The 25,447-nt window shown below is 44.4% G+C and overlaps 3 protein-coding genes across 4 annotated transcripts in view; 2 read left to right on the top strand and 1 right to left on the bottom strand.

The window, feature by feature from the left end:
• Positions 1-4,795, top strand: part of ilf3b (interleukin enhancer binding factor 3b) — a 35,845-nt gene extending 31,050 nt beyond the window's left edge. For both annotated transcript variants that reach the window (XM_031871017.1, XM_031871015.1), the window contains exons 15-18: positions 201-339; positions 463-510; positions 2,707-3,174; positions 3,848-4,795. In XM_031871017.1, coding sequence (XP_031726877.1) covers positions 201-339; positions 463-510; positions 2,707-3,174; positions 3,848-4,101 — 909 coding nt within the window. In that variant the 3' untranslated portion in view covers positions 4,102-4,795. The remainder of the gene's footprint in view (positions 1-200; positions 340-462; positions 511-2,706; positions 3,175-3,847) is intronic.
• A 90-nt stretch (positions 4,796-4,885) lies between these two features.
• farsa (phenylalanyl-tRNA synthetase subunit alpha) lies at positions 4,886-13,239 on the top strand. Its single transcript, XM_031871019.1, has 13 exons — positions 4,886-5,683; positions 5,914-6,051; positions 7,112-7,210; positions 7,312-7,430; positions 7,920-8,012; positions 9,160-9,288; positions 9,373-9,488; positions 9,578-9,662; positions 10,677-10,776; positions 11,249-11,417; positions 11,565-11,642; positions 12,268-12,382; positions 12,798-13,239. Exons 1-13 carry the CDS (start codon positions 5,537-5,539, stop codon positions 12,901-12,903), a joined length of 1,494 nt encoding a protein of 497 aa, XP_031726879.1. The 5' UTR covers positions 4,886-5,536; the 3' UTR covers positions 12,904-13,239.
• A 5,240-nt stretch (positions 13,240-18,479) lies between these two features.
• gcdhb (glutaryl-CoA dehydrogenase b) lies at positions 18,480-23,350 on the bottom strand. The gene is made up of 12 exons (XM_031870957.1): positions 23,270-23,350; positions 22,743-22,858; positions 22,511-22,543; positions 22,237-22,377; positions 22,080-22,142; positions 21,633-21,803; positions 21,408-21,537; positions 20,579-20,795; positions 20,368-20,471; positions 20,135-20,260; positions 19,548-19,708; positions 18,480-19,416 (listed from the first exon to the last, which is right to left on the bottom strand). The coding sequence occupies exons 2-12, from the start codon at positions 22,843-22,845 to the stop codon at positions 19,343-19,345; spliced, it is 1,323 nt and encodes a 440-aa protein (XP_031726817.1). The 5' UTR covers positions 22,846-22,858; positions 23,270-23,350; the 3' UTR covers positions 18,480-19,342.
• Positions 23,351-25,447: the final 2,097 nt, after the last annotated feature.

Genomic DNA, 25,447 nt, shown 5'->3' with positions numbered 1-25,447 from the left:
TGTATATATGTGTATATTATGTTATGTCGAGTAAAATCTGAGGTATATAGATTGCCATAAATGCTAAAATCAGTTCAAATATGTTTCTTTTCCAAACAGAATATCTAATTATTTAACGAGCGAGGCTTCACAGGGTTAAACGTCCTCACAGAGAGGAAAATTGCTGTTCAGCATCTGACTTTAGTTTGTCTCCCTGTCAGCACGCGCCAGGCTTCGGCATGATGGGAGCCTCCGTGGCTGGAGACGCCGCTTCACGCAGGGGCCGAGGGAGAGCAGGACGAGGACGAGGTCGCGGGAGGGGGAGGAGCTTCAATAACGGAGGAGGCTACGGCCAAGGAGGTAAAAACACAGCTTTCGCCGTAGCAGACGTACTCTGTGTTCTGGTAAAACATTAGAAGACGTCATTATTGAGATCGACGGGGCTTTAAAGTCAGCGTATTAAACTGACTTTCATCCGGCCAGGTGGCTTCGGAACGTACGGCTACGGGAACAACACTGTCTCCGGATACAGTGAGTATTCATTTCACCCATTATGATAATCCTGGTTTGACTGGATAGCTGCTCTTTGTCTGGGCTGCAGTGAAGCTTTGATGTAAGAAATGGATGTTGTGTCCTGGGGCGGGATGGTGCATCTGGCCCGGACTGTAAAGAAAACACTGTTACCTGTGTTCATAGCTACAGAACTAGAGAACGTGGCCTATTCTAGAAGACGGTTCCACTCCAGTGCAAACAAGACCACGTCATGATAAACCATGTTGGGACGGTCCCAGTTCAATGATTTTACATTTCTCTGCTTTAAGCCACAGGATTGAATCTGTTTTTGACAACCCTCCCCCCCTCTTATGAGAACCCATTTCTTCCCTCTGGCAGCCCGTTCTGAGGACTGACCTACCTGAGCGTGACAGGAGCAGAGAAATCTAAAAAATACAACTAAAAAAAAACCTGACCAAATGAGTCACACACCTGCCTATTTTATGGCAGAAATTTAAAAAAAAAAAAAATCCAAATAAACAATCTAATTTTGATATTTCCCCCCCCCCCCTTCTCTGCCCTGTCTCACTCTTTAGGTGACTTTGTCTCAGACTGCTATGGCTACCACGAGTTTGCGACATAGATCTTCCCCAGTCTTATACAAATCAAAAACTGTCCTGTAGAAAGGATAACAAAAAAAAGGACAAACTTCTCAGTAGTGTTCCAGCAGCATCATGAACTGTCTTCACCGTCAAGTCCGCAAGCCTGGGAATAAAGTGACACCCCCCCCCTCCACCCTGTCTTGCCAGTCCACTTGTCACGTCGTGACACTTCGGGGGAGACGATCTGCCACTGCATGCGTGTAAACATAAGTCACCCACTGTGGATGTACCTAAACGCCTGGACCCCACCCCCGCCCAAACAGGGCTGATTTATTGTCGATTGCCTCCATGTGTCAGACCCGGCAGAGGGATTTGTCTCCGTTTATTTGGATCACGATTAAGTGAAGGCCTGTGGGAGCTGGACAACATACTGCCTTTTGGATTATTGTCAAGACTGCAACAGCCTGTCATTTCTGTCCTCTCTGTCTCTCTCTCTCTCTCTCTCTCTCTCTGTCCTCTCTGTCTCGCTCTCTCTCTCTCTCTCTCTCTGTCCTCTCTGTCTCGCTCTCTCTCTCTCTCTCTCTCTCTGTGTCCTCTCTCTCTCTCTGTGTCCTCTCTCTCTCTCTCTGTCCTCTCTCTGTCTCGCTCTGTCTCGCTCTCTCGCTCTCTCTGTCCTCTCTCTGTCTCGCTCTCTCTCTCTCTCTCTCTCTGTGTCCTCTCTCTCTCTGTGTCCTCTCTCTCTCTCTCTGTCCTCTCTGTCTCTCTCTCTCTGTCCTCTCTGTCTCTCTCTCTCTCTCTCTCTGTCCTCTCTGTCTCGCTCTCTCTCTCTCTCTCTCTCTCTCTCTCTGTGTCCTCTCTCTCTCTCTCTGTGTCCTCTCTCTCTCTCTCTCTGTCTCGCTCTCTCTCTCTGTCCTCTCTCTGTCTCGCTCTCTCGCTCTCTGTCTCGCTCTCTCTGTCCTCTCTCTCTGTCTCTCTCTCTCTCTGTCTGTCTGTCTCTCTTCTCTCTCTCTCTCTCTCTCTCTGTCTCTCTCTCTCTCTGTCTCTCTCTCTGTCCTCTCGCTCTCTCTCTCTCTCTGTCCTCTCTGTCTCGCTCTCTCTCTCTGTCCTCTCTGTCTCTGTCTCTCTCTCTGTCTCTCTCTCTCCAAACTGTTTACTTAGATGAGAATACTGAGAAAAATCTTAACATGATTTGTTTTTTTCATTTTAATATTCTGTCCCTTCCAAACACGATTGAGATGTCTTTTTTTTCATCTGTTTTTTATGTAGAATCTGCCGTTTCTGTGTCATATCGGCTACACTGTTGAGTCATGGCTCCACTGAATGCATGATTGTCTTAACTTTGTCCGTGTCGCAGTATCCCATCTGTAACAGCAGTAGGCGTTGATGAACTGAGGCTGTTTGCCACTAAGTTTGCACACACACAGACTTTGTGAATTGGGGAATCTGAATGTTTGGGAAGGGAAGACTCCTTGCTTTTATATGTTCTTTTTTTATAAATAAATGTGATGTCACCATTAATCGCTGTTACTCCGAATTAATTCCAGAGTACATGTCGAGTGTATGCAAGCAGTAGCTTTTCAAAATATGCCGAGTCGTGCCCATTTTAAGATTGTGCCATGCTGTTATTTCCCAGATTACTACAACAACGGTGGCACGGACGGAGGAGGCGGGGTATCGAACAGCCCGTTGTTTGGCCCCCCAGCCAGCCCAGTGCCGGGATCAGCTCAGGGCTCCTACGGCTCGTACTACCAGAACGACGGCGCCTACACCGCCATGTCCGCTGCGAAAACTGCCAAAAAGAAACTCCCCATGAACACGGGAGGGATGGCGCCCTTTACAGGTCTCCCAGGGGCGAACAGTGGAGCTGCAGGGGGATACCAGTCCAGCAACCCCCCCGGGCAGGGCTTCTATAACCAGTACGGCCAGGGCTACGGCCAGGGCTACGGCCAGGGCTACAGCCAGGGCTACGTCCAGGGGAACGTCCAGGGGAAGAAGACTTTCAACCAGAACCAGGGGGGGGCGGGCGGATACTCGTATAGCACCACCTATCCCAGCCTGGTGACGGGGGGCGCCGGAGGCAGCCAAGACTACAGCTATGAAGGTGAGTTAAGGGGATTGTTGTTGTTCATGGTCGAAACTATTTTGATACAGAATTTGATTTTACGTTTCAGCAGCGTGATGGCAGTACTGTAATACTGTATCTGTCTGTTTGTCACGAGAAAGTCCACATCACGTTAAAACAGAAAACCAATGTATCTCATTAAAACGAGGAACATTTCTTGTTGAAAGGGGTGAGCTGGTTTGTTGTATAAAAACTTCAGTTGTTTAAAATGATAGAAATCCATTCAATGCCTAAAGAAAAGACACTACCCTTGTTAAAATAACCGGTTTACATGGTCGTGTTTAGGGTTTTTTTACATGCTTGACCTTAGATGTGGCAAAAAAAAAAAAAGTTGACATATTTATTATCTCGTTAAAATAAATGCTCTGTTTCTTGTAATAACGAGAAGATATTCTTGTTTTAAGAAGATCCTTTTCACGCTAACGTATACTTCATGTTACCACATTTTTCTTGGTATAACTACATACTAAATGATTCCGTCTTCTATTCTGTTGTTGTAACATGTGTTCACAACAATGCTTGTTTCCGCTGCCCATAAGTGGCCAAAATATGATTTATTGCAGTTTTGCCATCTTTATAAGACAGAAGATGTTGTTATACCTTTTTTCTTTTGGAAAATATTTTCACTAACTACCACACGCTTTCCTTGTAGGTTTCAACAACCAGTCCAATTACAACTCACAGGGGGTAGCGGGAGGAGGAGGGGCAGGACCCARCAACAACCAGGGCTTCGGACCCAGCAACAACCAGGGCTTCGGACCCAGCAACAACCAGGGCTTCGGACCCAGCAACAACCAGGGCTTCGGACCCAACAACAACCAGGGCTTCGGCACCAGCCACTGTCAGTACCAGAACCCAGTGGGCTACGGCAGGGGAGACGGCAGCATGAACTACCAGTACAGATAAACTCTAATCACTCCGCCTGTGAATCCTCGGCACAAAGCGTCGGTGTCTGGAGCCGTCTCCAAAGAAAGCGACTGCCTGTGCTCTCTGCCTTTTTCCGTGTTTGCTTCTTATGCGCTTTTGGGTTTAAATGTGGCACATGTGGGACACAAATAGAGTTGTCTGGACTTTTTTAAGAGTCAAGAGATGAGTCGCGGCTGAATTTAGTGGTCTGTTTCAGTGGTCTGGTCAGTGCTTAGTCTTGTGTTTTTAGGTTATTCTTATTTTTATGATTTGTTTTAAATCTATGCTACCAGTCCTCTGCTTCATCACTAAATATTGAAGGCTGATTCTTCCAACTACTCACTGGCTCTGACTGTTTCCTTTTACTATGAAGAGGTGTGTGGGGACAGCCGTTTTCTTTTCTCCTGTGAAACTAGTCAAATCTTGTAGTTTTAAAACTACAAAGCTTGTTGTGCTTTTTTGTAATAATTCATTAGACCCCGACTAGCTTCTTCTGTTCTGCATTGCTTGTAATTTCGGCTTATTTTGTAATTTACCTGATGTGATGTAGTTATTTTAATAACTGTTTTTTGGGAAATATACTTGCATTCTGATGTCACATCCACATTTCTGCTCAATGTAGCTTTTTCATTGGGTTGGATTTGTTCCTGTTAATGTATAACAAAGGGTTTGTATTAAAAAATGATTTTTATTTTGAATAGAAGTCTTTATTAAAATATCAAGTATTTGTACCATTGATACTATTATTATAAAGTGGGAAATACATGACCTAATGACCAGATTAACCGTGAATTACTTCACTGTTGAGGGCTCACCAGCTAGAGTTTTCACAACCTGGCAACCCAAAACTTTAATGGCTAATAACATCTCTAAAACATGGGTTTTTAATATTAGTTGCAACTGATATGGCTAGTTTATGAAATGTGTCTTATTAGAAAGGGGTAAAACTAAAAGGTTTTATCTATAAGAAAGGTCAATTATGAAAATAACATAATATAGACTTCAGTGGCTCTATATAGTTGTGATGGGCTACTGTTAAAATAGGGAGGGTCATATAGAGACTTAAATACTAAGTCTCTAAGTCTTTAATTTGTTCTTATTCAGGATTGAAATTAAACAAATAAATGTACTGTTTGAGCTTTGTGACTGTCCTTTAATTAGGTTTTTACCTTTTATTTTGCATTTCCGAATTTATTATTGTGCTAATGGGATTTAAATATCAGAAATTTACAGCTGGAAAGTTATTTAATTATATTCTAATAGCAAAAGTTCATATTAAAAAAAAAAAGACTAAAAGGGCACTACAAAAACAAATTAACTACAGTATTTACGGTAAACCATTTCCACCTTTTTGACGTCTCGCTACTCCAAGACATTCGGCCTTCGGTAACGCGATGTCACATCCGGTCTCTTTCGGGTTTCGCACGGCTCCAGCATGGCGGACACCGGTGTGGTGGAGACGCTCCTACGGCGCATTGAGAAGGCGGACGACGGCGTGGACAGCGTCGAAGCGGCCAACAGCCTCGGGGTGGACCACCAGGTCCTCGTCGGAGCCGTGAAGAGTCTGCAGGCTCTCGGCGACGTGAGTTTCCCGGGCTGAGCGGCGGCGGATGTCCGACCGTCAGCGTCAACATTGGGCATTTAGTGCGACTGATGCAATAACGTCGACGTTAAAGAGACAAGTGTTAGTCAGAGCTGTTCTGGCTGACCGGTTTTTAGTTTAGCAGTGAAGCAGTGAAGTAAAACAGTTAATTTAGCCAGTTATCATGAATATTCACACTTTGAAGTCTGCCTTTGTCCCCCGCTCTCCAGTTAATCTCAGCCGAGCTGCGCACCTCCAAGCACTGGGAGCTGTCGGGTGAGGGCACGGAGATAGCCGAGCAGGGCAGCCACGAAGCCCGGGTCTTCGGCTCCGTCCCGCCGGAGGGTCTGGCACAGAGCGAGCTCATGGTGAGTGTTGACAGGCGGGAGGGACGGGTCAGGTCCACCGCGGTGGGAGTGACGCGTCACCCGCCGGGGCTGGAAGTGAAGAGGTTCTGGTGGGGGTTCTGGTGGGGGTTCTGGTGGGGGTTCTGGTTGTGTTTCAGGTGTAAAGGCAATGTGGAAAGATAGCACGTGAGAATGTAGCAAGCATGAAGTTCTATGTACCTAAATAATGTCAGGGCGTCATTCTACTAGTTTAGTGTATGCTCTTCTGAATCCTGCACTGCAGGAAGGTTTCCTAAACCTGCATCTCAAAAGGTAATATATTGATGTACTACTGCAATATCTACTGTCAACCAATTAGTCGATTAACAGAAAATGAATCTAATAATTGTTTAGTATATTTTTAAGAAAGGATTGTTGATCCTAGTTTCTAAAATGTGAGGATTTGACGATTGTCTTTGTCTTCGTAAACTGAGAATCTTTGGATTTTGGACTGACACGACATTTCTAGATTTCACCGTAGTTTGTGGGAAATTACGTTTTTTTTCCACAATTTTCTGGCATTTTATAGGCGAAATGGGATAAAACAGAGGTGAAAAATGGCAGATAATAAAAATAATTGTGAGGCGCATGCCACACTAATTGTTGAAATGTATATATTAGCTATATATAAAAACAAGAGCTCGCTCATTTTTCCATTTTAGATGGAATGCACATTTTAAACCTGGTACTTCTGACACTGGATCTATTTATCTGAAATAGGAAATTCAAAGATGAATAAAACAAAAGTCTAAAATTCCACGCTCTTTAAATGTCAACGTATTTATAGATATAACGTATAACTTTAAGTTAAACGCTCTCTTTCTCTCGTTACATTCTTGCTCCTGTGATTCATCAGAAAGTACAAGACAGCATAAAGATGAAATAATAAAGGAAAGGTGGAAACATTGGCTTACAGTCACAAGTTTTAACATCCAAAATATGTGGGGGATCATCCATGTCGTTGTTCTTCCATAAACACATAATGCTCATGCTGTTTGTTTCCGCTGACATTGCTCTTCCTCCCGTCTTCGTCCCCGTGCAGAAACTGTCCTTCGGGAAGATCGGCTTCAGCAAGGCCATGTCCAGCAAGTGGATCCGAGTGGACAAGGCACACGAGGGCGGCCCCAGGATATTCAGGATGGTACGCGTCAAGATGACTCTTATTATCGACTCTTATTATCACGGCCTTTTGTGAGCGGTGGATTCTGAGTAAAGTGTGTGTGGTCGTGTGTCCCCCTCCAGGTGGAGAGCATAGAGGACCAGGTCAGGGAGAGGCTGCTCCTGGTTCAGAGAGGTAACTCCTCTCAGCTGGAAGAGAAAGAGAAGAACGAGCTGAAGAAGAGAAAGCTGCTCTCTGAAGTGTAAGTCCTTACATCTTTGTGTACCTTTGTCCACCAGTAGGTGGCAGTAGAAGGTTTGTTGTGGATCAGTGTTGACCCTACATGAGTCAGAATAATGTTGGGACCACATTTGTATATGTTTTTAATAACTGCGTTGAAGATAATTTGCAGATAAAGAAACCGGTGCCCTTAAATGGAGGGAAAAGAAGACTTCACGTTGCAGTTTGAATCTGTTGTTGCTGATATCTAAATATTCAAACAACATTTGTAATAACTCCTCTGTACTTCTGGAGAACAGCAAGTCAAGAACCTTACATTTAGAATGCACATGGGGGACACATAAAACCTACTGGAATATGCTCTGGGTTGAAACCAGGGTTGCAGCCAGACTACAGATGCACTAAGCCGATATAAGCGAGCATCCTTCTCCTGAGGGAAGATATTATCAGGACATATTGACCACTGAGAATAAAAAGAAAATGCGTCTCAACGTGTTTGTTCGTTGTTTAGGACGGTGAAGTCGTACTGGATCACGAAGGGCAGCTCCTTCAGCACCACCATCACCAAACAGGAGACGGAGCTCACTCCTGAGATGATTGCCAAGTGAGTACAGTCCTGTTTAGTTTCACTTTAAAATGTAAACACAATATTAATAAAAAAGTGTGTCCCGTCTGCCCTCCTCCGTCTGTCAGTGACGCTGTGTTCAGGGACTCGGACAGAAGGACACAGAGAAACCTCCGCCCATAAAAAGGGTGCAAGTCCAAAGACGAGGACTTTGCGCTAAAGGCAGGGCTGGACAGAATGATCGCGACCACGACAAATATGACACAACCAAACCGACATAACGGAAGCAAACGATTCATTTAAGACACGTTGACCACGTAAGGATGAGTTATCTCAGGAATTCTGTTAATTCAATTTCAGGTTCTTAGTGGTCTTCAGGTCCAGCGTGAAGGATTTATTAGCAGAAATAGATTCTAGTGTAGAGACGGAGCGCCACGCTGTGTCAACCACGCCCACCGGACGGGAAAACTTTTGGCGTCACAATATGTAACCAATGGGCTGAAATGTTAAGAAAAGTCCTGTAGGTGGCTGAAGACTAAAGATTTCAGCTGATAACTACAATGATGAAGGGACAAGTTAGCAAGCTTATTGTGTTCCCCTCCTGTGTTAAATGCTTAAACGTTCTCTGTCTCTGTTCTAGCGTGAGCCCTTCACATCTACACAGGGAGCTGGTTTCACGGAGTTCAGCGTGTTGCACCGCCATGTTCCTACGGTAGCCCAGAACAGACAAACCAAACCTTAAAATCGTCAGTGTCTGTGAAATAGGAAATGCACAAAGATAAATAAATAATCGACATGCTCATCATACAGCTTGTGCTGTTTTCATGCTGAGGATGAGGCATTAAAATGCGTGCGGAATTAAGTTTTTCATGAAATCGCATCATAGAGGGGATTGAGCTAAAAGCAGCATCCAGATGGTCCTTCTTCCCCCGACCCAAATATTTCAGCGTGCTGCTACTTTTACTTCTCTGCGCCGACTGATGCTCTCAATCACCTCAGCTGCAGATTACAAAATGTTTAAATGAGTCGGGAGAAATATTATTAATATTATTATCGTCGGTTAAAACCTGCTGACGATGAAGAATTAAGGACAAACAGCCGAGGTCACAGCAGTCAGTGCCTTTCCCCCTTTTTCAGACCCCCCCCCCCCCCCCCCCTAACAGCTTTCGTTCGCATTGTGTTGCAGTGGCAGCTGGAAAGAGAAGAAGTTTAAGCCCTACAACTTCGAGGCCATGGGCGTGGCCCCGGACTGCGGCCACATGCACCCGCTGATGAAGGTGCGAACACAGTTCAGGCAGATCTTCCTGGAGATGGGGTGAGCGAGCGGCTGGAAATATCACCGTTCAAAAAACACACACAAATAAATAAATACATCACACGGACTCTCTGCTGCCCGTAGCTTCACGGAGATGCCGACCAACAACTTCATAGAGAGCTCTTTCTGGAACTTCGACTCCCTGTTCCAGCCCCAGCAGCACCCGGCCCGAGACCAGCACGACACCTTCTTCCTGTCCGGTGAGGCTCCGCGAGTCCTGTCGCTCCCGGCTGTGTCCAAGTCACTGTTAATGATCATTTACACCGAAACATGTTGTTTTCTTCCCCAGACCCAGCGCTCGCCCATGAGTTCCCTCAGGACTACCTGGAGAGAGTGAAGAAGGTCCACTCAGAGGGAGGCTACGGCTCACAAGGGTGAGACACGAGCATCAGTCAAATTTAATAAAGGGACGATTCGCCGCCTTTTTTTTATCTGAATGTCCAGTCGGTGTTGATGGGAAATGTAGTCGAGTGACGCAACAACTCCCTCAGTGTGAGCTGAATCCACTGAAGAAGTTCTCCCTCTCGCCGTGACCGCTGGCAGCTGGTGGCGTAACGGACTGTAGTCGATCCGGAAGGATTCCTCGTCACGGTTCACATGTGAGCCGCGGATTATTGACACAGTTTAATCAAAGTCTGAAATACAGTTTTCCTGTCGCTGTTCAGTCAGAGATGCAGCCAGGAGATCAGCATCAACGCTTTCTAGTCACCGATCACTGACGGTGTAACCGTGTGAAATCAGCAGGAGGAGAGCTAGTAGCGTTAGCAGCAACAGCTAACAGCTGTCGTTATAACATACAGAGGTTCCATTGAGTTCCATTATGATGCGTTCATGCTCCATTCAGTAAAATGAGTATTGGGCGATTGTCACGATGCTTTCAAATGTAATCTTGTAAAATATAGGTTTTGGCGGGAAACCTGAATAAATGCAGTTATTTGAAGGAGATATTTTAACAGCATTCTAAAATAGATATTAGAGATGAATTATCTGTTTAACTTCACCTAACACAAGCTCTAAGCAGCTTTTAATACATCATTAAAACTACACATTTTTCAATAGAAATATATAATCTTTTATTTCCTAATCCATAATTAGAATTTTATGACTGTAACAAAGTGAAAGAAAACATTTAGAAGTTGGTCTCCACAGACTTAAGGATCATCGATGATCTGCGATTGGTATTGGAAGCATATGATCTCCAGAAGTCATATTCGCTCCTGTGATACAACAAGTTTCTCAGTCAACACTCATAAAGGACTCGATCGACTACATTGACCACCAACACTGATCGGACATCCACATGACATGCGGCTGCTTTTCCCTTTCCCCTTTTAAACAGCTCTCAACACAGCCTGTGACTGCTTATCTCATACGCTGCTGTGTTTCAGGTACAAATACGACTGGAAGATCGAGGAGGCTCAGAAGAACATCCTCCGCACTCACACCACGGCCGTCAGCGCACGCATGCTGTACAAACTGGCTCAGCAGGTGAGTCGATTTAACGCCCAGGAAGTCACTGCGGACTTTTTAAACCACGCTCACGACGGTGCTGCTTCACATACACGGCTTGGCAAGTTCCCAAAAATAGATACTAATAGGATTGAAATCTTCAACCGTGTCGTGAAAAAAGGAGACTCAAAGAAAACGTCTACAGAGCAGCTTCTTCTCCCAACTCATCCTCTGTTCACCATTGAAAATAAATAGTTTTTGTTTCCATTTCCGTGTAATCATTTTCATTTCGTTACAAACCTTGTAAAAAAAAAAAAAAAAACGTGAACTTCAGACATTCTCAGCAGCAGGAATATCTTTTTTTTTTTTTTTACTTCAAGAACCGTCGACAGCAGCACAAAGTTTAAACTAAGATGTTCACCAACCACGTTCAGGCGTCCACACACTTCTGACCGTGCGTCAGTATATCAAGTGTACTGTGTACGCGTGACTCTTCTCTCCCCCCCACCAGGAGAAGTTCACCCCCGTCAAGTATTTCTCCATCGACCGCGTGTTCAGGAACGAGACCCTGGACGCCACGCATCTGGCCGAGTTCCACCAGATCGAGGGCGTGATGGCCGACCGCGGGCTCACACTGGGGGACCTCATGGGCACCCTGCACAAGTTCTTCGCCAAGCTAGGTGAGGGGGGGGGTGACTGCATGAACTACATTGTTTTACTAGAGGCACGAAACACAGTGTTTTGAACACTGAGGTTTGCTGATTGTTGTCTGCCTTGTTCTTTTTTTCACGCCACACTGATCCGGCCTTCCTTCTTTTCTTTTCTAGGAATTACCAAACTGCGCTTCAAGCCTGCCTACAACCCATACACAGAGCCCAGCATGGAAGTGTTCAGCTACCACGAAGGTAAAGTGCTCCACAGCAGTGTGTCCCAAACTCTTTATTCTGGGGGCCGGCTGTAAAAGAAATGTATTCAAACACGTTTGTGTATTCAAACACGAGTTAAAATGTCTTAAACTAATTGTGCCCGAGCTGTCGTCTGTAAACGAAGTGAAACTCTTTCTTTCTCCATAACTAACTTAGACAGCAGCTAAATCCAATCACGACTGAGGAAAAGCCCCCAAGTAAACACCTGCTAATGCTAACTAACTTAGCAGATCACAAGGTCACAGTAGCAGCCGTCTCTGCTTCTGACTCTTGCTTCTACTGCTCTCAATGTGTTGTATTGATTTGAATACGAACAGACAAACAGACATCTAGTAAGATGACACAGACTGTAAATAATCAATGTAAAACTAGTTACAATAAAGACCACATTCTGTGAAGCTGATCACAGGCGCTGTGCAGTCTGAGTGTTTTTAGGAACATTCTAGCTTTAGGTTGAATAATCCGACTAAAAATGAACCTTTCTATGTGTTACTGCCTGAAAACCTTTAATCCCGTTTACTCAACTTCTCCCTGCCTGTTATTGGACCGTTCTGTTTTTGTGGTTTGTGTATAATTTGAGTGTAATCTGTCTCCGTTCATGCAGGACTGAAGAAGTGGGTGGAGCTGGGGAACTCCGGGGTCTTCAGACCAGAGATGCTGCTGCCCATGGGTCTCCCTGAGGACGTGTCTGTAATTGCCTGGGGGCTGTCTCTGGAGAGGTGAACACACACACACACACACACAAAACTGACCTGGTCTTTATTTTACAGCCAGGAGCACATCTGTATGTCTGTACAGACTTCACCTGGACGTTAATCTCATTCCATTGAAGAGATTAAAGTCCAGTCTATAGACGTCTTCAGTGCTCCCGTCTGTCTGACCCACATCTCACATGTTTGGAGTTATTAACTGATCAGGGTTATTCCTGCTTAGAAACGATTTAAAATTCACATTATTTATTCAAATTATTTCCTATTCTAAGTTTTAACAGTCATGGCTAACATGGAGCGAGTGAGCTGTGCTGTGTCTTTGCTCTGACACATCAGACCTGGAATAAGACACAACACAAACACTTTAGCCTCAGTTACGGCTGCGTTTACACGTAACAACAACAGCTTCTCCTCTGACCCGCAGGCCCACCATGATCAAATACGGCATCAACAACATCAGGGAGCTGGTGGGACACAAGGTGAACCTGCAGATGGTCTACGACAGCCCCATATGTCGACTGGAGTTCTGAGCCCCCCCCCCCCCCCAATCCTTCAGGACACCTCGTTTCTGCGCCTCACCCCAGTTGCTGCTCCCGGTCTGAGCCGGGCTGGTAAAAGCCAGTTGGTCTGAAAGCGACTGCAGCAGGAGGAGGGTCTGTTTATCCCCTAAACTCTTCAGACAGACCACAGGAAGCTGTTTGTCAAAGGCCTTTTAACACACAGGAGCAGCGTTTGTATGAACTTATTACTGGAAAACACATCCCTTCAGTGCGAGAACAGCTTCTTCTTTTCTCCTTTACATCACCGTGACCCAGTTTCTACTTGTACATGAAAAAATAAAACACTTTTTCAATATACCAGTACAACCCGACTTGTGTGTTTGTTGTTGTAAACGTGACGTATTATGATCTGAGGTTCTACACGACTTTTAAAACGTTAAAAATTATCTTTCACATCTCCTGTCTGACTTGGTGCTGTAAGGTTGGACCTGCAAAGACGGGACCAACCAAGTCCCGCCTCCTCCCCTCGGATGTCTGTTTTTGGCCCAGCATGCTGTCTCAGTGGAATAGCTTATCGGTATCAAGCACCTCCTACCACGAGAACACAAAGATTCTAACTGAAAGTGAGGATTTAAATTCAGGTTTTGCAGCTGCTGGTTGAGGAACGTTTAAGTGAGCTGTTGCTCTCTGTGTGTTTATAACTAACGCAGCAGACACACCAGGGTGACGGGACTGAACTGTAAGTATCTGATAAACACCTGAACTAGAAAACAATTTATAGAATATATATAATGTTTCTTTAGAATGCGAAACCTTTGAATCCTCTGTCTCCAAACCACCCAGAACGCAAATGCAAATTTATAATTCAAACATCCTGATTTACAGATTCATATTATCGTACGTTTTTGCATCCAGTTGCATCGCAGGTTTGTCGTGTCTGTGATGGAAAAGAAGCTGCGGCTATGTTTGGGATTGTGGGATTACAGTTGATCTTCACACCTCCTTTAACAACCTTACGTCCTGTAACGTTTACCTCCCTGAGTTTCAATATCGGGCCACATGTTGAAAGCCATTCATCTCATTTCCAATGAAGGCGCCCTGTGAAGTTTTCATTTCACTGCTCCTCAAGTTCAGAGACAGTTCAGCGCTGAACTTCCTAATCTCACATGACATCAGCTGGACCCGAGTTGTTCACTTTGGCTGCAAAGGAACAAAACTTGCAAGAATATTTGACCTCTGATTATATGTTTGTTCTTTCCTAAAAAAAAAAATTTAAAAATGACCAAACTCAAGTAGACCATGCCCACTGTTTTGGATTTTGTAGTTCTGCATTTAAAATGCGTTTTAGACCAATTCTGAGCTTTAAAAATGAGATTGGAATTTAGTTCATAATTGAAATAAAAGCAGCCAAACAAACCGAAGCTGCAAAATAAGTTGTGATTCAACTTCAGTGATTTATTAATAACTGACGTCTGGGAATAGAAGTTGCTGTGAGCTTGTTCTAAATGAGAAATTGTCTCTCTTTCCCAGCATGCCACATAACGTGTAGTTTATGTGCTGTGAGCCGCGGCGCTGGGCTCTGCAAATCAGCAACGGGGGGGAATCCGTGAGTGCGTGTGACACATGCAGGTAAAGGCCGCGGGGATTAAGTCGTGTTTTCTACTTTGAATTGCTGGAACTCCGTTAAGTCTTCCTCTTAAGCTAATCCTTTGGTACCTTGAAATAACATTTTACTCTCCAGCGTGGGAGACGGCCAGCTGGTTGCTTTACAGCCTGGACACGGCTTTGTTGACTCTGATCATGGAGAAAACCTTCGCCAAACAGTCTGATCTGCTGGGCTTTTGTTTTGTTTTTGCAGAGCATATGGTACACCTTAGGAGCAAGAACAAGAGTAACAGAAGAAACATCCAGTAAGATCCATCAATAGGATACACTTTATACTCTGAGAGAAAGAAAATATCTATCTATGAACATAATCCAACACGTCTAACAGCTTCTCTATGAAACTCAGGCACGCAGAGACAATGTCCATGTTTCAGCTAATACCTCTTGTCCTTGGGTTCCCCTTCTCAGGGGGTTTGACTTCCTTTAACATGTAAGAAGGAAGTCGACATGAGACTAGGACAACCATATCTTACCGGCCTCCTCGTTACGCATTAAAAGTCATATCTGCTTGTGTCTTATGTGTGCTGTCGGTTCCAACACCTCATCCTCAAGGCCGTTCATGATCACGGGGGCCCCCCCGTCACCGTCAGATGCTGAGGTCCTGGACCGGCCCCGGGCTGTTGAATAATGCCAGCGAGCTGTGACTCGTTGGGCTGTGCGTGTGCGGGAAGAAAGAGGGGATGTAGGGGATGGCGGCCATCAGCATGGGGCTGACCTGGGGGCTCTCGGTCAGGGGCAGAGTGATGACCACGTCGTCCTGGTCCCACACGTGGAAGGCGTTGTGGGCGAACGGGTGCACTGCAGGGGGCTGGCTGGAGGCCATGGCCTGGGGGTTATTTTCCTTCTCCTTCTCTTCATCACCGGTCGGGCCCAACACACACTCTAAATAAGACAGACAGAGATTATTGATTTAATATCACCAATAATGAAAGGGTACGGTTTACTGTAAAGATAATAACTTATATCTGTAAGACATTATCTACCTCAGGGGGTAACGGTACTTGTGCAGACTGTAGAGTAACGTTAGCTCAAATTGTCAGAGAGAATTGTTTTATATTTAAAGTTAACGATATATATGTTTGATAAAAAAGATATTCACATATTGATTCCACTGAAGCACCTGAACACTAAGTGTTAAAGTAGTTAACACAATTAGCAAGCGAGCAGATAAGTTCAAACTGTTAACTTTAGCTAAAAGTAATGAATAAATAGCTGAAATAGTTAATTATATAATTAAATGGAGGTGTAGCGTTAGCTAAAATTGAGCAGCTGAAATAGTTAACTTAAAGCAGCGAGTAAACGGTAATGCTAAGTTAGCTAAATGGTGAAAAAGCTGCTAAAATGACTGGGTGAATAATGCTAATTAGCTAAATGAAACAGCTGAAAATAGCTAACGTTACATTAGCTAATTAGAACGGTAATAGTTAGCTAAAAGTAGCTAAAAGTAGGTTAAAATGTAAAATATCTAAAATGAATAAGTGAACAATGCTAAATAGTTAGCTAATGTTAAATTAAATGGATAAATGTTTAAAAGTTAGCTAAAAGTACAGATAAACAGAAAAGGCTTCTGCCACAAGTAACGTTAGCGCAAATGCAAACTTGACCAAACCAACCTAAACACACACAAAAATATTGTAACAATATCCACTTATTTATATCATTACTAGTGATAAATAACATCCAGTTTAGGCTCAAATCAACATGTTAATAAAGGGTTCTTCTTTGTGGGTCCATGTGATTAGACCTGATCTTGACCTTAACTTCACATTATTATCATATTGATCACCAACAGCATGGCTACTGAAGCCTCGTATGAGATATTAATATGGAAATTTATACATTTCACTCTATGTTAAATACTTGACTTAAAAACTCTAAATTACCTCTTACACTTTTAATTTTCAGTAAGCGATTACCTGCTATGTCAATGGCCAGATCCTTGATGAGATGTCCCACGATGGCATAGGCGACACCAACGACTACCAGCACCGCCATGAGCATATACAACACCGCCTTGGGCAGAGGGATGAGGTCCTTCACTGCGGGCTTGTACTGCCTGTACAGAGGCTCTTCTGTGGGCGGTAATAACGCGTAACCCTTCGCTGGAATGGTGAAGTTCAAGCCGGGTATAACGTTGCCGTTCATGATTAAGGACGTGTTATTCCAACCGAGAGCGACTTCTTTTCGTCTTCTTCCTCCTCACTCAGACCTGGAGTCATGAGAGTGATGGTCAGGAGAAGATGGTGAATTCCTGCAAAGAAGAAAGAGAAAACGTGTAAAAAAGACAAAAAGGGAACGTGAGTAACAACTTTTGATACTTTGAACTTCACTTCTAACCTTATTTCGAAGCTCAAAATCCATCCAAATGTGTGAGTGAATGCTAATTGTCGGTTAACTGAGTGCCAAGAGTTCAGCAGGTAAGTTGCTCGTGTGACGCGTTCAGTGCGCGAGCGGCTCTGCCTTCTCTGCCTCTGTCCTTGGTGCTGAAATGAAGCGCGCGCCCTCCTCGCCGGCGGGTATAAACTTGTCAGCTCCGCCCACTCGGACGACTCGTCTGCTTCGAGTCCGTCCTCTAAACACAGGTGCACGCGCCGCTGTCGTCGTGTCCTTAATTCCCACAAATTACCGAGAAATCACCCCGTAGGAAAATCAATCAGGCCCTTTGTTTCCGATGTGAGAGCCGGTCCAAGCCGGTTAGTGAGTTTCCTTGATCTGGCCCAAGTGGTGCCCAGCAGCTGGACATCTTGTTTATGTTAAGTGGTTTTAAGGCGACCTGTGGAGTATTTTGTTTTTTATTTGCAAACAAATAAAAGTTATGGAAAAAAGCTATTTCCTTATCTAAGTGCCATGAACAACACGCCATCGCTTACGAGCGGGGATGTGCCGGCTCTTTAATTCCCCTCCTCTTCAAAGTGGCAGACATGCAATGAAGCGCGGAGGGCGGAGGTCTTTATCCGTCCCTCCTTCACAGTTGAAGGTCTGCTGCAGATTTACAGCTGTGTTTCTACTTCTCAATGATTTATTTCACTGCACTCCAAGAAAAAAGTCACAGTAGAGTATCTCAAGAAAACAATTCAGAGTGGAGTCTGTTGAATTCAGTGCTTGGAGTGTTCTTTTGTCTTCATGGTGCAGGTTTTGCCTCGATGCTAACTCACCATACGCTGGATCTTCCAGATAACACCTGTTCATGCTACTGACAGTTGAAACCCCTCCACTGTGCACAGGTGAGATCACTTAACTAATCATGTGACTTCTTGCACCAGTGATGTTTCGTGTCCTCTTGAAGGAGGTGGATGCTGCGTTTTATGTGCATGTATTCATATGCAGAAATGAAATAGGATGATGTGGACAGGATGCAACCCCGGGGGGGGGAGGGGACACTTGAGTCCTGATGGCAGTTATTATTGGATTATTCATTTCTCGTTTGACCGACAGACTTTTGCACATGCTTATCATTTCATTGTTCAAAGTTGAGTCATCAGCTATAGAAACCTTTTGAGTATTTAAATTTGTGCTTTTGTTATTTTCAGTATCTAAAGCTTTGACTCCCGTCTTCTCTACTGAACTAACACTGACATGAGTTCAGAGGTCAAACTGTGATAGTGAGAGGATGAACAGTACAGTCCTCAGATTTATGCATTTAGTGCGTTAGGCCCCCCGTGGAGCTGCTACAGTCTTACTTTACACAAGAGGCAGTGAGATATATTGTGCCGTTTGCTGCGCTGCATATTGAACAGCTGTGGTGACTTTTCAGTTCAAGATTGCACTTAAAAACCGATGTGCTTATTGAATACGACACGATGTTAAAGATCAAACAGATTCGGCTTCAGATGTCTTTGTGTCGTTAGCAGCTCCTCTCTGAACTTCTCAAGACGGTTTCTTTTAAATAACAGTTTCACACAATATTCCATAATGAAACGAGTCACAACACGTTAGTAGAAATCTGTGTAGTTATTGCTTTATGTCAGAATTACAACTTATTTTAGACAGAATTATGACACTTCAAGACAGTTTAAAGATTCTTGAATTTTCACTTTTTAAGTCAGAATAGAGAAAAGTCCAAAATGTGAACACAAAGCAGAACATAGTTCTTTCCTCCCTTATTATTCGTCTCACGACCCCTCACTCTCGTACTGAGAGTGGACTAACAGCTGGCTGGAGGGGTGTGGCTTAATGTATCAAACTCACATATTCCTTAAACTTAAATAACTTATTTAGTTACGCTCTGATCTCCATCCTTGACCCCTGGCAAACCACGCAAAGTTATGACATCTTAGTGACAAAATACCTCACAGTAGTAACTGACCTCGTCATCGATGTTCTCTCACACCATAGAAACGCTCCACATGTTTAAAACAAGTGGTGGTTATGCCTTTTCCTTTTTATAATATCATGTTAAAGTAACCAGCAGCAAATCTAGAACATGACCTCATTCACAACCGTCAATACTTCACGACAAGAGAGTCCATGAAAGTCTATACAATGAATTCGACTTTGTCTGTACACCGGTGCATTATGGGAGCTGAGAAGATCTCTGATAGGGTTGTGATTGAGAGTAGAAAAATAGCCTTTTTTTGAGTTGGAAAAATCAACTTCTGAATTAATCACACTTCAAGTCCGCAAGTACCGACACACTTAAATAACGACTTGTTATTTCTCTGATAATAAAGCACTCAAATATATATTCTATTAAGCCCGAGTGATAACAAACACCGTCACTCTACAGATGGGAACTCATGAGGTGACATGCGAGTTACATTTCTGCCGGCAGCTTCCTGTTGTTTTGGCAGGTTGAGGTTTAGATCTATTTGCCCACAGTGAAGGACTGCAGTCCTGTGATGGCTCGGCCCAGGATCAGGGCATGGATGTCATGGGTACCTGGAGGAGGAGACCAAAAAAGATCAAATCAAATCAAATCAAATGTAAATAATTGCATAATCTGCTCAAAATCTGACATTGGTATCATCCCACGTTATCGTGTGTGTGTAAGCATTTCTCTTCCTCCTCACCTTCGTACGTGTTGACCGCCTCCAGGTTCATGACGTGGCGGATGATGTGGTACTCGTCGGAGATGCCGTTTCCTCCCAGCATGTCTCTGGCCTGCCTGGCGATGTCGAGGCTTTTACCGCAGCTGTTCCTCTTCAGCATGGAGATCATCTCTGGAGCCGCGCTGTGACGAGAACAACCGGCGTTAGTTCTGCGTTAGTTCGGCAAACTCTGGCGTCAACTGCTCTGGTCCCGGCTGAACTATCTCAACAACTACAAACTACAGACGACTTCTCTCAGGATGAATTAGAATAACTTCGGTGATCCATGTAACCCTTTCATCTAGCGCCATCATCGGGCTAGATTTTCCAGTACTTTTGCTTTATGACAAAATACCTGCAAAACTTACAAATCCCAGCAGCCTCAGGTGCACCAAAATGAGACACAGCAGCCTATCAAACTATTTCATGACCCTGTTGGGAACCAAAGGAGAGAATACTTCCTCCTCTTCCACCTGAATGAGGTCAGAGTGGTTTGATGGTTGGGCCCCTCAGGAAAGTGCCGACACCCCATCTAATACACCTCCCTCAGAGGATGAAGTCGTCTTTACCTTTTAGCATCGATGAGCCTTCCCAGCTGCAGACAGGCCTGCAGGCCGATGGTGATCTCCGTCAGCATGTCGGCCATTTTCTTCTGCATCAGCTGATTCCTCGCCAGCGGCACGCCAAACTGGATTCTGGTGCAGACGACAACAACGACGCTGTGTTATCCACATGTTTATGAAGAAACAATCAAAAGTGAAATGGAAAATATGACATCGCAGAGACAACTGGGACGTCCGACCTGTCGAGTGTGTACTGTCGAGCTGCATGGAAGCAGAACTCGGCTGCACCCAGAGCGCCCCAGGCGATCCCGTAGCGAGCGTTGTTCAGGCAGCCGAAGGGACCCTGGAAGCAGCAGCAATGTGAGTAAAACACTGAGAGAAAAGGTGTAAAGTTAACCATGTTCCACAAACACGTCGCTAGCATAACCGGACTGTTTTCACTCCACTCACTGCGAGGCCGGAGACGTTGGGCAGCAGGTTCTCCTCGGGCACCTCCACCTCGTCCATGACGATCATGCCGGTGGCGGAGGCTCTCAGGGAGAACTTCCCCTCGATCTTGGGCGTCGTCAGGCCCTTCATGCCGCGCTCCAAGATGAAGCCGCGGATCTTCCCGTCGTCGCACTTGGCCCAGACGACGGCGATGTCCGCCACCGGGGAGTTGGTGATCCTGAGGGTGGGTGGAGGCCAAGGGAGCGTTAGGGAGACGCACTGGTAGGCCTGACTTTTACCATACAGAGTAAACCACATCGATCTGAACTGCAACTATAACGGTGGGTACTTTACAGCAGTAATCTTGGAATATGTCTTCCAAGATATCTTTTGCCTCACAGCATAATAACCTTATTTACTTGTAGGAAGTTTTAAAAAACAAAAACTACAACCACAGATTCATCAAATGTGACCTTTGTAAACCCTAGAAAAAAGGCACTGTGTGAGTTTCATTCAATACTAAAGCTGTGAAGAGCTCCACCATGTGGACAGCTACTGTCATAGAGCTCTGTGCCGCTGAAGACTATCATCAGATGTTAAACAATTTATCAGAGGACTAGAAAACAAATCATAATACTAAGATCACCAGTCAGTGTTTGCTCTGTACCATGCGGTTTACAGAGAATTCATTCAGAACACTCGTGTAAATATACCCGATATTAACATCACATACTTAAAGCAACCAAGTCTTTACAGACATAAAATCCTGACTTGAAGTCTTCACATTGCTCTAGAAACACCTCTTATTGTTCTGTTTTGATGGTATTTATTAGATTTCAATGTTACTCACCAGGTCTTAGAGCCGGTGAGAGAGTAGGTGCGACTGGATGGATTGTACTTGGCTCTGGTTTCCATGCCGCTCGGGTCGCTGCCGTGGTTTGGCTCCGTCAAGCCAAAGCAGCCCAGGATCTCCCCCCGAGCTGGGAGAGACAGAGGGGAGTGAACCAAGAGCTCAGTCACTCACATTATGACTAACGCATTCATATCCGTGGCTGCTGCCGTTTCCTCCTCTCACCCAGCTTGGGGAGGTACTTCTGTTTCTGCTCCTCGGTGCCGTAGGCGTTGATCGGGTGCATGACCAGCGACGACTGCACGCTCATAACGGAGCGATAGCCGCTGTCCACGGCCTCTACCTCTCTGGCGATCAACCCGTAGGCCACGTAGCTCGTCCCGGCACAGCCGTAGCCTTCACGTGACACACGGGGAGAGGAGTTATTGTGAAGCATCAAACTCACGTTCAAAGAATCAAAGTGAATAAGTAAAGTCAGGTTTAATGGACTGAAAAGCTTTCATCATAGACTGAACAAACAAAACACACAGGTCCGCTGTGCACATGGCCAAAGTCCAACTCAGACAGTCACAGAAGTACAAATAGACAGTTTATAGTTCACAAAGAAATGCTACAATAAACACACATTTATTGTCCATTGTGTTCACAGCCTGTAAAATAAAGCAGACTCACCTTTAATGGTCGGGCCCAAGACCCCCATCTCTCCCATCTCTGACACTATTTCTCTGTGGAACACTGAAGGAAAGGACACAAGCAGCTGTCACGTGACGTTATTTCAACTTGGAGTGTGTCGACAAACAAAATATCAAGATCTCATTCGGTCTCGCACCTTCATTTCTGTTCGCCATAACGATGCGAGGCATGAGCTTCTCTTGGCAGTAGGTCCGGAAGGAGTCTCTGATCATGACCTCCTCCTCCGTCAGAAGGCCCTCCAGGTTCAGGCCGTCGCGCCAGTTGAACTGGACCTTCGCTGTCAGACATTTAGAAGAGGGACGGTTCAGAAACCTTTCAACCGCGGATACAAACACGTTGTGGTGAGAGCCTCAAATTCAAAACATAACGTCGGACGACGATTTCAGAAATAAGGAGCCGTTAACACCTACGTGTTTTAGACTTCGCCTCAACCTTCTCGGCATCTGTGGAAGATTCAAACCAGAAAAGTGATTATGAGGCAAGAAACGATATAGCACTGTTTTCCCTAGAAATCTAAAATAGTTAAGCAAACTACAAGTCCCATGTAGTATAATTATACTGCTGTCTAAGGTGAATTTAGTTACACATAACAAATTACACTGAAACCACCTGGATGGAAAAACTTGGTATCACAGCACTTACCACATCTGGCAGCCGCTGCAGTTCCCTGTGCTCTGGAGGCTGAGATGATGGCGGATCTGTGCGAGTTCGCCAAGAGACGACACACGGCGCTTCTCAACGCCATGATGAAGAGGAGTCTATTAAAAGAAATCCATAATTCATTCACATTCATGACACTGACAACTTAAAGAGCTAAATAGTCAACCATGTAGCTTGCAGTGAAAGTAATGGCAGTGGCTGCCAACTGTCAGTGTAGCTAACTGTCAGAGACTAAAGTATAACAGTACAATTGTTAACTGTGATATCCATTTGGAGCTAACGTTACCTGTCACGGTAGCTAAGCTATCATAGCTCACCTAACGTGAACCTGTGTGTCCACTGACATAACTGTAGCTGCAAGCTAACGGCGCTAGCTCACGAAAGCTAGCTAGTAACTCCGGCGTAAGCCACGTAACGTCCGTATGACCACGGTAACAATGTACTGTGTGAGCGCTGTGCGTTGAGAATAGCAGTAAAAACATGCTGTCAGTCGTGTAAGGAGCGTTTACCTGTGTTAAGTGGGACGACAGTCCGTGTTCTGGCTTCCCTGTTTTGCCACTGAGGTTGACGGCGCACTCACTCGGCGCACAACACAACCCGACGTCATCACGTAAAGCACGTCGAGCTGGACATGCCACCATGTGCCAGTGATTAAACCACGACCAACTTTTTTTTTCACATACCCAATCATGTTCTCTATGTGAAAGCAGAAGTGCATATTACTTATTGAGACTATGACATAAACATTATGAATGAACTAAGTGTTCGTGGCCGTCCATCATCATCATCGGAGATGGCTGCCTTTAAGGGAAACTTCAGCAGCTGCAGACGACTGTGATTGGCTCATTGGCAGGAGGAGCGGATACTTGTGGCTGTGTGGGCTGTAATCATGTTTCAGTTCCCAGAATAATAAAGTGCCAAGGGAGGTTGATGGTTGCTGCCCTCCATCCAGTCCTGACAGCAGACACAGTTGTTCTCACACCAGTGCTCCTCTCTGCTGGGAGAAGTTCACACGCTGTAGTCTTGTCATTAACAGAGCTACTCAGGGACAAGTTGTCTGAACATTTTAAAAGTTTCTGTGCAGGAGGACAAATGTTTGCAATGGAACCCTTTTTCCATAAGTGCAAGCATGACAAAACCAGAAGGGTGCAGCATTCAATAAAATAAACCACGAATAACGGAAGAAAACTTCAAATCATTTTCTTTCATTGACAAACAAATGTTTTGCTCCACCATATTAATCTGACAGCAATAGTTGCTCCTACAACTATTACAATTATACAGCATGATACATTACACTGTCTCCATCTGTAGCAGCTACAAGACGTAGCGTACATATTCAAGGGAATATGCAGCACTTTAGTGACTTAGTATTGCAATTCAGTAAAGTTGTATCAAACATATATTTTTCTATTGTTAAAGTCAAAGCCTGAGATATCTTGACTTTTAGTCTCAAAGTTCCAGCAGTAAACACAGACACGTATTTTACATGAATGTACAGACAGAATGTGCTCTGCTCTCATCACGATGTCCTGGGAGCTTCTTGTTGGCAGCACACAGTCTATAGTTCCATATTTATGACGTTTTGTATGAAACATTAAATTTGTTGAAATCACGTCTTCGTGTAGCCACATTTCACCGGCCAGCGTAATATGATTTTGGAGAGTTTTGTTCACAGTAACCAATATCATGTCTCTTTCAACCAACCATCAATATTTTAAAACATATTGGTGTTTTGTGACATGTTGATGTTGTAACCGCATTCAAGCTGGTTGAAAAGACGGTGAAAATGGATCTTAGACGTTCAGACTGAGTTTCAACCAGAAATCAACGTTGAAATCCAGTTTGGTGCTCACTGGGACGAGTCCAGCCTAAAAATCTCTGGATTCAACACTTTCAATGATGCAACTGGTGTTTATAATTAAGGCCTGTTTAATGCATGTCTTTCAAACTCCACCACCCCAGTTTGTGACACTGGCTTAAACACGTGTCGTCTCCAAGCCCAGTTTGTCGTCACCGAGCCTATGATGACATCACCAGGGTTATATTTTTCAGACAGCTTCCTCCAGAGCCACAGAAGACATGATACAACTGTTGTCACAGTTTTAATATAAGGCTACGCTCTGTGAGTAAACTGCACTTGATATGAAATATTGATGGATTGCCCCTTTAATGTTACCCAAATACAGTACGATCCATGCATTACATTGATATAATCCTCTGAGTGTCCGTTAATGATTTTACATAAAAGACGCTTGTTACATTTTGCACATAATACCTCTGTATTATCACTTAAGTAACATTTAGATTTTTACTTTGTGGTATCTTTAATTTTACTATTAGGATTTTCTCTTCCTCCTCTGCAGCCGTCCTGCCTCACAGAGTGCAGTCATACCAGGCAATGTTAGGCATGTAAGTTGAATAATGAATGAATAGATTTGCTTTTATAATTAATGTCTTGAATTTCATCAGGCCAATAAAAGTTATGCTATGCCAATGATTTACTCTACTCTTGGCTTGATGGAAATTAATTTCCGCTGTGAATGAGTACTGATTGACAAACACAAGTGACATAGACCTCGTTATATTATATCAAATATTGAGTTTAATTGTAATTGACGCTTGTTAGACGGTTATAGCAGCTCATTGGACAGTTATGTCTGTGTCAGTTAACGGTACAAGAAATG

This window comes from Anarrhichthys ocellatus, unplaced genomic scaffold, assembly GCF_004355925.1.
Source record: "Anarrhichthys ocellatus isolate YVR2014 unplaced genomic scaffold, GSC_Weel_1.0 scaffold55, whole genome shotgun sequence".
Lineage (NCBI taxonomy): Eukaryota > Metazoa > Chordata > Actinopteri > Perciformes > Anarhichadidae > Anarrhichthys > Anarrhichthys ocellatus.
This window is presented reverse-complemented; position numbering and strand designations above follow the sequence as displayed.